This window comes from Cydia fagiglandana, chromosome 5 (genome assembly GCF_963556715.1).
Source record: "Cydia fagiglandana chromosome 5, ilCydFagi1.1, whole genome shotgun sequence".
Classification (NCBI taxonomy): domain Eukaryota; kingdom Metazoa; phylum Arthropoda; class Insecta; order Lepidoptera; family Tortricidae; genus Cydia; species Cydia fagiglandana.
The window spans coordinates 1,865,786-1,877,881 of NC_085936.1; the positions used below are offsets into that span (position 1 = coordinate 1,865,786).

The window sequence follows — 12,096 nt, forward strand, 5'->3', positions numbered from 1 at the left end:
TTGCTCTGGTTAACTTATAATTAGTTACCTTTATTGACGGGGTTTCTATTATTTTTCTTTATAGTATAACATTTATCCCTATCTGGTTTTACTACTTACCTAACTAATTCTTGCTGGGATTATTGCGCGGCTTATAAAACGGCGTAAACACTGCGGTTACTGCAGGGACATACGACCTTTTAAAAAGACTATTTTTGCAAACACTAACGCATAATTGGAATATTAGGTATAATTTAAGATTTAGCTTTCCTTTTATTTCACTCGGCTGTTTACGTAGGTATTTATTTATCATTTCTAAGCGTCAGCAACCCTAGCGTTGTGCCGGTGCGCGCGGTGCGCGGAGCGGCGCGCTGAAGGTCACTCCATTGTATTTTTGTGTAGGTATCAAAACGGTAGGTATTTGCGTTTTGTTTGAGAGATAAGTATCTGTTCGTAAGAACTATTATATAATCTGTGCCCGAGGTCCTACTCAACATCGAAGGTTTGATAGGATTCCTCGAGGAGCTGGGCTGGCAAGACTAGTCCACCCCCTATATCACGCAAAATAGGCGCAAGACGTCGAGTTGCGGAAAATCGGCCGAACTACAATACAATACAATACAAACACATATCACTATTATTACACCTTATAAAACAAAGTCCTCCGCCGCGTGTTTGTTTGTTTGTATGTTCGCGATAAACTCAAAAAATTCTGAACGGATTTTCATGCGGTTTTCGTCTATCAATAGAGTGATTCTTGAAAAAGGTCTAAGTGTATAATTTGATTAATTTGGTAACCCGAGTGAAGCCGGGGCGGGTCGCTAATGAATAATGAAACACACTAAAATCTAATATCATTTTTAAGGAGATGGCCACCTCATGTCTCCATCATCAGATCATCTCGATGGTACCGTGATGTTGCATTGTCACCCGACTAACATATGTATGCAAATTTTCAGCTCAATCGGAAATCGGGAAGTGATACATGGGAATCATGGGATATACATGTACTCGTGTCGATTTAAAACACTCCTGGCCGCGTAGCCAAGATGCCAATCGCTTACCTTACGCTCCGTAGCGATCGAAACGCAACTGTCACTGTCGCACTTATATGGAAGAGCGATAGAGAGACGTAAAGCTTTTCGTTGTCGAAGCGATAGCGATTGTAACCTTGGCTAGGCCGGCTGTTTGGGGTTTGAAACTCATTTATTATATAATAAGTGTAATATGAATATAAAACTACACTATATAAAACTAAAATTAACTACAGTTAAGATACCTAATGCCAAAAAATTAAAAATACCTAAGTATCAAAATTGTGCGCTCTTGGTAGGGTGCCCATCGCGCACGCAGCCGTTCCCGCGCTGGATTGCTATGGCCAATCTTTGCGCGAGAAAGCTGCATGCGAGTGACTCATCTGTCCCCTTAGGCGTTTTGTATTTGGTCGTGTTTGTATTTTTCGCCACTCATTGCGAATTTACTACTTTTCACACTTGTATTGTAATGTAACAAGGAGCATTAGTTCATTATTTATTTTAAACCGAATTTTATCTAATTCAACAGGAAACCGCGTAGGTTTTCCCCTCACCGTTGACACTGGCCGTGTCGCCTACCGCGAACCACGTTCGACGTGCTGCCTCTCTGTCGCACTTGTAAATTCGTACGTAAGTGTGACAGGGAGGCAACACGTCGTTCGCGGTAGGCCCTCAGTAAACGGTAGACCACAGAGGTTTCAGTTGAGTGTATACATTGACCATTTGAAATTCAGCCGTTCGTAAAACAGGTTTAGTTTCAAGTTCAAGCGAAAATAAAAATTTTGGGATTAAAAAATTAAGATGTGGGCGATTGTGTTTACAGTGCTTTGCTTTGGAGCGATAAATGTGAGTATTTCTTTATATTTTAGCCACTTGTGTGATAAGGATCGTTACCGAATATTTACTCATCTTTTTGATTTGAGTCTCTATTCTTATCGAGGTTTGAAATATAAATCGGCACGAGTAACATAACATCATTTATTGGTAATATGGTATCGTCGGCCTAACTCGCAAACCGCGTGACTCCATTTCAAGGAAATTAGTAATTATACCTTGGGTAACAATACTTTATAGTCGCAAATCTCGTAACTCCCCGGAGGAGTTACGAAGTTTGCGAGTTAGGCCGACGGTATTTCATAGTATAGTATAGGTATGGTAATTCGCAACCTATTCACATGTGTATTGTACAAGCAGAAATAATCCTAACTGTACATCGGTAGACCTAACAAAAAGCATAAGGTCCACCGATGGACAGTTAACAATGTGGGCGATGGTATTTTTGACCACCTCACACATATAGATATAATACATATAGATATAATTTTCTTGATTTAATTAAAAGAGATATCAAAAATCTGAAAAAGGGGATGTTAGAAGAACAAGAAAGGAATCATTTCACCCAAAACAACAAAAGCGCTGTAACTTAAGTTATATGTTAAGTTGTTGTTGTTGTAGTTGCTGTTGTTGTTGTATTTAACGGCAGATTATCTTCATAATATTCTCCTTTTTCTTTGATACACACTCGGAAACTTTTGTCAAACTTATCAATAATATGCTGCAATAAAAAAAACATTATGTTTTTGGGATACCCCGTACGCCACAGTAGAGTTCTCAAGTTTACTAAATACTCAATAATTTATGGCATATAATGGTTACACAGGTCAGGTGGAAAATAAATATAATTTTTCATCGCACTATGTATCCTGTTGGGCGCAGCAAATAAGGAGAAAGGCACTTACAAATAAATCTAGATTTCACTTAATTCACATTTTCTTCTAAGAACCATTATCACCAGTTTTGGCATTGACAGATACGCTCGCGTCTAAGTAACTTACTTTCTATGCATCTCGCTCGTACTCGCATATTAGTGCAAGCGAGATGTATAGAAAGTAATTTACGTAGACGCGAGCGTATCTGTCAATGTCAAAACTAGTGGTAGCCGTAAAGGTATTCATTTAGTTTAAGGAATAGTATTTAACATTTAGACAGTAAAAATTGTTTCAGCTTGCGGATAAATGTTGTTTCACTTGTTTCTTCTTTTAATTCTTCAGGCAATTTATTGTATTTTATCGACATTACAAACTCAAGTTCAAGGCTTGATGTAGGTACAGTCATATTGAACAGTCACTCACGTATAGTCTTTAATTATTTTCAAAGACATATATAACTTCGTATAAGACGAATAAAGTCTTCGGAAAAAACGTGCCTCGGAAATCAAGAAAAAGTCATTCTCGAATAGATGCCGCACACACCTTTAGCCTATGCTCGGCTAGATGGCGTGACGACACCGTTTCATATTAATTAATAATTTTAACACATAGATATCAGTGAATGAACATGGATCAAAATGAAATAAAATAATAAAATCATTGATATACATACATTTTTTTGATAATTCTATACGTTTTCGTTTTGAGTTTTAGTCGTGCGTCGATAGATGGCAGTAAATTTACTGTGACTACAAAACATACTATGACAGGACCCCTCTATACTATTCTTTTTGATTATTTTACAGGTCCAAGCAGCACCTGAACCTAAAGATGACAAAGTTTTCAACGTCACGATGACAATGGTTAAAGTCGGGTAAGCAAATTATTGGCAGACAAGAAACGTTAATTAATGTAATTTCTCTTTGTTAATAATTAATAAACAAAATAAACTATTGCTCGTTTCGCACGGTTTAAGATATAAATAAAACATGAACAACAAAGTTGGACCACAAAAATGTGATAACTTGATAAGTATGACTGAGTCATATCACATATGGCATCACGTGTTCAGTATTAACAATCATTATTCACTAGGTACAGTCAAAGAATTTAATTTCCGACCCATTTCGTACTTTGTCACAGTGACAATCAATATGAAAGCCGCTAGAGACCTCATACGGTTGTCACTGTGACAAAGTACAAAATGGGTAGTAGATTAAATTCTTTGACTGTACCTAAATGTTTAGGAACCCTGGCAAAAACGAGTACCGTATTATCACCGAAATATAGCCTAAATTTTAACTTCCCATAGTTCTTAATTCGCTGATATAAGAGCTATGGGACAAATTTTTGAGTATTTTTACACTTGACTGTAGACTTACGAGTACATTTTTAATACCTACGTATTGAACTCGACTGTGGACCCTAGGTATTCGTAGTATTGCATATGTGTGTGTGTGTGTGTTATTTGTTTACAAATATTTTACACATTGCCCTAGTTTATTGGCCTAGTGGGTAGGGACCCTGTCTGTGAAACCAATGGTTCCGGGTTCGAATCCCGGTAAGGGCATTTATTTGTGTGACGAACACATATATTTGTTCCTGACTCATGGATGTTTTCTATGTATTTAAGTATTTGTATATTATATTTATCATTGTTTGAGTACCTAAACCACAACACAAGCTTTCCTGAGCTTACCGTGGGACTTAGTCAATTTGTGTAAGAATGTACTTTTAATATTTATATTTATTTATTTCCTTTTTTTCCAGGGTAGTAAACATGGATGTGAACGCTGTTTGCAGAGCTGCCGGGTAAGATTTTTTTACCAATTTACAAAGAAGGGTCACCAGAAGTGCAAATGATAGCCGGGACATAGGGAGACGAAAGATTTATGTCCTAAGGGTCTACCCAAAATGAAGAAACGAAATGAAACCCTATCTGACTCTATCGCACTAATATCGAAGAGTGATAGAGAGAAAATAGCGTTTCGTTTCGTTCACACGCATGTCATCTTGACTTGGCCCCCTGGAGAGCCGAGAGAACCATAACGCCAATCGAAACTTTAAAATGTAAGGTCCTTAATAGTCAGTTAACGGTCCGCTTGTAACATCCTACTTTCCATAAAACTATGTCTTGACCTAGTTATTATTATGTTTCCAGGATACCTAACTTATTAACCTCGGTATCCTTAGTCATTATGGATTGGTTTCATTTCAATAACAGGAAAAGCGCTGAAGGAAATGTTTGTCACGGTTATAATTAACATCAGTAGGCCGTAGGTAATAAAGAATATTTTAGGTTACGAATCCGAATAACCAATTCCTAAAAATGATTTGTTAAAAAAAATCCGTTGCGTTTAAGCATGAAAATCCAAAAAAAAAACGTCTGAACGTCCTCTGGGAACGTTAGATGTCGTATCTTACTAAAAATATTCGTTTATGACCTGTAACTTAATATAAAATACTTAAAAACAAATTTATTACTGCTAAAACTATTATGTACCTACAGCCAAATTTTAATGTATGAAAGTCATATTACTTAAATGTTATTCAAAAATTTGTTACAGATATGTGACTCCGGCCGAACTTGCTGCATACACCACCACTACCGAAGAAAGCGTGACGAAAAAAACCATTAGCGATTCGGGAAAGGGAAGTGAACCCACAACTACGACCGAACATTATACAACAGTTGAAGAAACTACTACTGTTAAAGAAGGGAGCATAATAAGAACGACGAGCGGCATAGCAACGAAAGTATCCGGTACAAGAGCTACTACAGAAGAAGTTACTACTGGTACACTCAAGAACACAGTAACAACGAGTGACATAACAACGAGTGACATAACAACGATAGAACCCGATACAAAATTTACGACAGAAGAAACTACTACTGATACACTAAGACACACAACAATAATGCGTGGCATATCAACTAAAGTATCTGGTACAACTGCTACAACAAAAGAAAATACTTCTAAAACATTAGGGAGCACGTTAACAACGAGTGACATAACAACGACAGAACCCGTTACATTTACGACAGAAGAAACTTCTACTGGTACACTTAGGAACACAATAATAACGAGTGGCATATCAACGAAAGTATCGGGTACAACTGCTACGACAGAAGAAAATACTTCTAAAACACTAGGGAGCACGATAACAACGAGTGACATAACAACGACAGAACCCGTGACAGCATTTACGACAGAAGAAACTTCTACAGGTACACTTAGGAGCACAACAATAACGAGTGGCATATCAAAGAAAATATCGGGTACAACGGCTACGACAGAAGGAGATACTTCCGAAACACTAGGGAGCACGATATCAACAACAGATCGCGGTACAACTGCTACAAACGAAGGGTCAAGTACTTTTACAGATGGGAGTACAGTCTCAATAAACGAAACGACAACATCAGAAACAAGAACGCCAAGCACTTTAACTGGGGCGCCTGAAGAATCCGTAACTAGCACTATGAGCTCAGGCTTCTCTTCCACGAAAATACATGGCGTTTCGACTACGCCAACTGTAGTGGGCGGACCCACCACCTCCTCCGGTTCAACAGAGGAAGCTACAACTTCGAGGGCCGCAGGAGACACATTATCGACAACGGATTCAACTACACCATCTAAAGTAACTAAAACACATAGTGATAAATCAACTACTTCTTCAACCACATCGGTAGAATCCCGAACGTCATCCGTAGTCGACAAATCTACCACGCCTGCAGAAACAACTACAGAAAATTCGTCCGTGTCTCCATCAACTACATTAAAAGAAGAAGCAATCACTTCAGCCATTATAACACCTAAGAGAATAACAAAGGAAGATAGCGAGCCGGCTACAGTAACGGACTCTGTTTCAACGACTACGGAAGAAAATAAAGTAACATCTGCTGATAAGCTTGGGTAAGTAGTTAAGTATTGGATTTAGCGATTAGTAGCTTATGTATGTTCAACAGAAAGGGCCGGGGCCGGGCCGGAGCTTCCGGCGCTGCCTTTTCTATGGAAAGCACCAAGTGATCACCGATCAGCCGTTTTAGAAAATTACATGTCGGACGCCTCGGCCCGAGCACGGCCCGGTCTAGCGTGAGTCATCCTTGACAGTGCTTTGTTTATGGTCAAAATCGCCATACAAAGTAAAACAAATCACCTAATATTTTGGCCCAGTGTAAATATTTTGACCTACTCTCCATCTTTCTTAGCTATTTTACCTCAAATGATGTCAATTGATTGATAAGCCATACGATAAAAAGCACCTAAACGACATTTTTAGTGTCATGTTTGGTTTAACTGTACCTATAATGTTCGTCTTTTGCAGATTTGAGGGTGGGCGGCAGATAAATTACGGTGTCTACGGATACCTGGCTCTGTCTCTCCTGTTAGCTGCCATTATCATCTGGATCAGCTATTTGATATACACTAGGCACCAAGCCAACAGTTATGGTAAGTATCTGGCAAGTTTTTTACTTTACAAATTATTTTATCAGTTGCGAAAGTTTATAATAATTATAATCTACAAAAATTATAAACTGAAATAGATAACATAAATAAATAATTATTATAGGACAATATTACACAAATTGACTAAGCCTCACAGAGACAACGATATTCATTCCTTCAGCTGTGGGAAAGCCCGACAGGCTCGATCAACTTTGATATAAATATATAATGACAATATATTAAAATTCAAAATTGCTTGGCCCCCTGGAACCGTTCACAACTTCACACCTGAGACAATATATAAGTATTAATAAATACTTAAATAAATAGAAAACACCCATGAATTAAAAACAAATATCCGTGTTCCTCACATAAATTAAAGTGTCATTCTATGGATGTCAACAAACCGCCATACTGAAATCATTATCCAGTGACAGTTTCAATATGGCGGTTTGTTTACATAGTTATCAAGTTCTATAGAATGACACTTTACTAGAATACACTTCATAGGCAGGGTCACTAACGCCACACCCTGGTTTTTCAATGGCTGTTATACGAAGTGGGATTATTTTCAAAATTATGTTTGCGTTAATTATACCTATTTTTTTCAGTCTTACCGCCGCCTGCCCCAGAGGCCACGCCACTCAATCACATCACAACTGCCGCGTAGTAGATGGAGTGAGAACTGTAAAAAAGCCAGTTTAATATACCAGGATACAAACATCAGGGATATTATAAAGTAAGATGTTGACCCCTAGTACGAGCGAGATGTATTAGGTTACGCACACGCTAGCAATATGTCAGCGATTAACTGTAACCGTACTGTAACCGTAGTCACTAACAGTGTCAAAACTGACATATAGTGCGTCAAGCAAATCTTGTCAGTAGCAATGTAAAGCAAACTAAAGTAGGGCAACACTCAAAGAGTAGTATTGCGCTAAGAAAAACAGCAATGTACAATTTACATCGAACCAAAACTTTTTTTTCCGCTAAGCGCGCCCTATTACGTACTTACGTCAATTCAAATTGTCACTCGCGGATTTCTCTATTGAAAATGTTTGAAATTGTTATTAATAGATAGACGGACAATTTAAAAGCTGTGTGTGATGTTGATAAAAATATTAACTAATTTGAAGATTTCAATATAAAATTAAAAGTGGATTATGCCGTTAAACAAGAATATATGAATAAAAACATTGTTTCAGCAGGTAGATGTCCTACTGGATTTCAATATTTTATTAGATTTCTCAGTTGGCACTGTAGGCATTGTAGGCACCTTAGCTTTGATTAAACATAATCTTATTTAATATATTGGTATTTAACAGCAGAAATATCTCTTGAAATAGAATCGATTCAGAATGTAAACAAAGATGAAGGCTGTCATTCGCGGTCCACATTCCACAGATAAAACACAGATGACACGCGATTTTCGAATTATTCGAACACAGTGTTGCTAACCCGCGATTTTTCAAATTTGCCGCCGTTTGCTACTGACAAGATTTGCTTGACCCAGTATATAAAACTGACATAATACTCTAACGTTTAATGCTAGCGTTTAATGTCAGTGCCAAACTGTACGGCTACCACCAGTTTTGACGTTGATATAACGCTCACGTCTACGTAATTTACTTTCGATACATTTCGCTTGCACTAATATGCCTGTACGAGCGAGATGCATAGAAAGTAAGTTACGTAGACATGAGCGAATAAGTCAATGTCAAAAGGTGGTAGGCTGGTAGCCGTACTGAAGGTAGTCGTAATGGTGGCGTTAGGTAGTGATCGCTATAGTATTTAGATCGTGTGTACATTTTGGGAATAAAATGTTGTAATTTTAGACCTCAACGATAAATGTTGTAGAGCCTAGTATCACAGAGCAAGTTTTTGCTTGACAGGTGGTTTGCATCCATTTGATTTATTTATTTTAATAGATATCTGCATTTTCAAAATTACTACCTAGGTACCTCACTTTCGAAGTTTTCCTAATCCACCTTAATTACTAAAATTATATAGGTATTATAAGTTATTTAAAATCATAAAGGATAAATATTACAATTTGAAACGATTTCGTCAAGTTATCGAAATAAACGGAAATCGAACACGATAATATTTAATTAACAGAATGATTATGTTAATTATAGTTATCTGACCGAATTTTAAATATCAAGCTTATTTAAATATTTATACGAAGTTCGAGTGGCCTGTGAAAAAGTAGTTTTTTATATATTTTTTTATATTTGGAAGTACGGCAAGGAATAATTAGATTTAAGAAGTCTATGTATGTACGAGTTTCAAACCCCAAAGCACTAATGGTATTTTATATGGGTACATGTACTGCACCTAAGTACGCACCTAAATGATTTATATTAAATGAGTAAATATTACAAAATAATTAAAACGGAATGTTCCGTAAATGTACCATGTACCTAATTCCTCGTATCCCTTGTTTTCATCATCATAGGCCTTTTCGTCTATATCAGACGATTTATGGTGTAACACCGTTTTTGGTGGCTAAATAGACCGATGCGAGATGGACATGGTCTACCACAGGTCTGACAAGAGAAGTTTGCGGAAACCGGTACTTGTTTTATGATTACATCATTTACTGAAAATAATAATTACGCATATAGTTTTACCGTATCGAAAGGTATTATATTTAATATGGGTAAATACGGGGAAACATAAGCTTATCAACTTACCTATAAAGTCTAATAATACATAAGGTTGCATTACAAAATTCCTGTTCACAGATGAATATATAATATTGCAATGTACCTAGCAATGTATGTATTCCAAAATAAAAATATAACAAGGGTTCTACATTGCAATGTTATATTTTATTTTGTGAAAAGGAATTTTTCAGGATATATGGTAAACTAGTGCACTATTGCGTAAAATAGCATTTTTCGTGCGTATGTCAAAAAGTTTAAAGGGCCATATGTACCTACTGTAAAACGTTGTACGATACAAGTGCGAATAGGTAATTCGCAACTCGTGTCGATTTTAATTTATTGCCACTCGTTTCGAACTTCGCTCTTTTCCGCACTTGTATCGTAAATAACTATTGTAATGTAGGAACAGAATAAGGCTAAGAATATTTTTTTACTGTTAAAATAATGTGTAAATATAAGTAATTTATGTTTTCCTTTTTTCTTATGTAGGTTGTAGGTAGAATATCTAGGTTGTGTCATTTTATCGTGTAAAAAATGCTTTTATTTCTCCATTTATAATGCCAAGATAAGTAATTGTTAAATCTAGGTTTCCAAAGTTAACTTTAGATGCATTATTTGTAAGTTTTGAACTGAAATTTATATAATATAATTATATAAACTGTTGCTTATTATTATAATAATACTTGTAAAGTATTAAAATGAGAAATAAAGTTGTTTCTTTTATATTTCATTCCTTTGCTTAAAATTTATTATATTTATAAAATAATCATCTGTTTTACAAGAGGAAAAGTATTAATTTAGCCCCTCGTGAGTATGAATACCCGGGAAAACAAAACATTCCAAAAATAATCTTGAGTATGGCGAGGGTTTCAATGCACGAGGTCTAAAAATTGTCACCACATCAACGCGAGGAAAATACTAACTGTAAAATATTTCAACTCAAATAATGAAACCGGCCAAGTGAGAGTCGGACTCGCGCACGTAGGATTTCGTACCATTACGCAAAAAACGGAAAAATCACGTTTGTTTGTATGGGAGCCCCACTTAAATATTTATTTTATTTTGTTTTTAGTATTTTTTGTTATAGCGCCAACAAAAATACATCTGTGAAAATTTCAACTGCCTAGCTATCACTGTTTATGACATACAGACTGCTGGTGACAGACAGACGGACAGAAAGACGGACAATGGCGTTTTAGTAATAGGGTCCCGTTTGGGTACCGAACCCTAAAAATGAACGTTAAAGGATGACTCACGTTAGACCGGGCCGTGTCCGGCCCGGAGCTTCCGGCGCATCGTTTTCTATGGAAAGCATCACGTGATCGCCTGTCATGTCATAGAAAAGTAAGCTCCGGAAGCTCCGGGCCGGACACGGCTCGGTCTAACGTGAGTCATCCTTAAGTCATTCTACCAGTCATCATGTGGAAGCAAATCAAAATTTGCATGAATCGGGAACTAAGTACTTCATGAATACTGAATAGTTAGTCATGACTTTATCAGAAATGGTACCTACGAGTACAGCGGATGCCACCGTGTGTCATCAATGTTGGCAAAGATAAAAATGATGACCACACTTTCAACGTTTTTCAGGATATTCCTTATTCTGGTATGTTTTTAATTTCAATCACTGTTGGACATATTATTGGCCTGATTATAGTGAGTATTTGAGTAGTTCCATAATATGTACCCTGCGGCGGTGGGTATTATGTATGTGTATATATCATGGTCGCTTTTTTATCACTTGTCATGGCATGCGTCACTTTCGCACTTACACTTACTGCATATTCATAAAAGATTTTCCTGTCATCTATAGGTAAAGAAGTCTTTTGAGTATTTTTTTTTCAAATTTTTAGATCTAGTAGTTTCTACTGGGTTATTTTGAAAAAATACCCAAAATGGTCGGACAGACAGACAGATGCACGAGTGATCCTATAAAGGTTCCGTTTTTTCCTTTTGAGGTACGGAACCCTAAAAACCGTAAAACAATTTAACTATTCGAACATTTCTAAGCTCACTGGGAGCTTATAACCTATTTTGTATTCATAGCAATGAGAAGGACTACATGATGACATTGCCACACTTTGTCATTGATAATGACAAAAATTACCTTGAAATGAAATGAAATGAAATCCTTGGTCCGAGTGTAACTTCGATTATATGGAGGCGGCTAGGTTCGTGTGATTCTTTTTAAATTGAAAATATTGGCCACCCTACAGCTCGAGGGTTATTTACGGACCAGTCTTTGTTAATTGTT

General features: G+C 36.7%; 1 protein-coding gene across 1 annotated transcript; it reads left to right on the forward strand.

The window, feature by feature from the left end:
• The first annotated feature begins 1,746 nt into the window (after window positions 1-1,746).
• On the forward strand, window positions 1,747-10,496 carry LOC134664284 (mucin-2-like). Its single transcript, XM_063520844.1, has 6 exons — window positions 1,747-1,859; window positions 3,529-3,596; window positions 4,493-4,534; window positions 5,290-6,639; window positions 7,052-7,176; window positions 7,785-10,496. The coding sequence occupies exons 1-6, from the start codon at window positions 1,815-1,817 to the stop codon at window positions 7,841-7,843; spliced, it is 1,689 nt and encodes a 562-aa protein (XP_063376914.1). The 5' UTR covers window positions 1,747-1,814; the 3' UTR covers window positions 7,844-10,496.
• The last annotated feature ends 1,600 nt before the right edge of the window (window positions 10,497-12,096 follow it).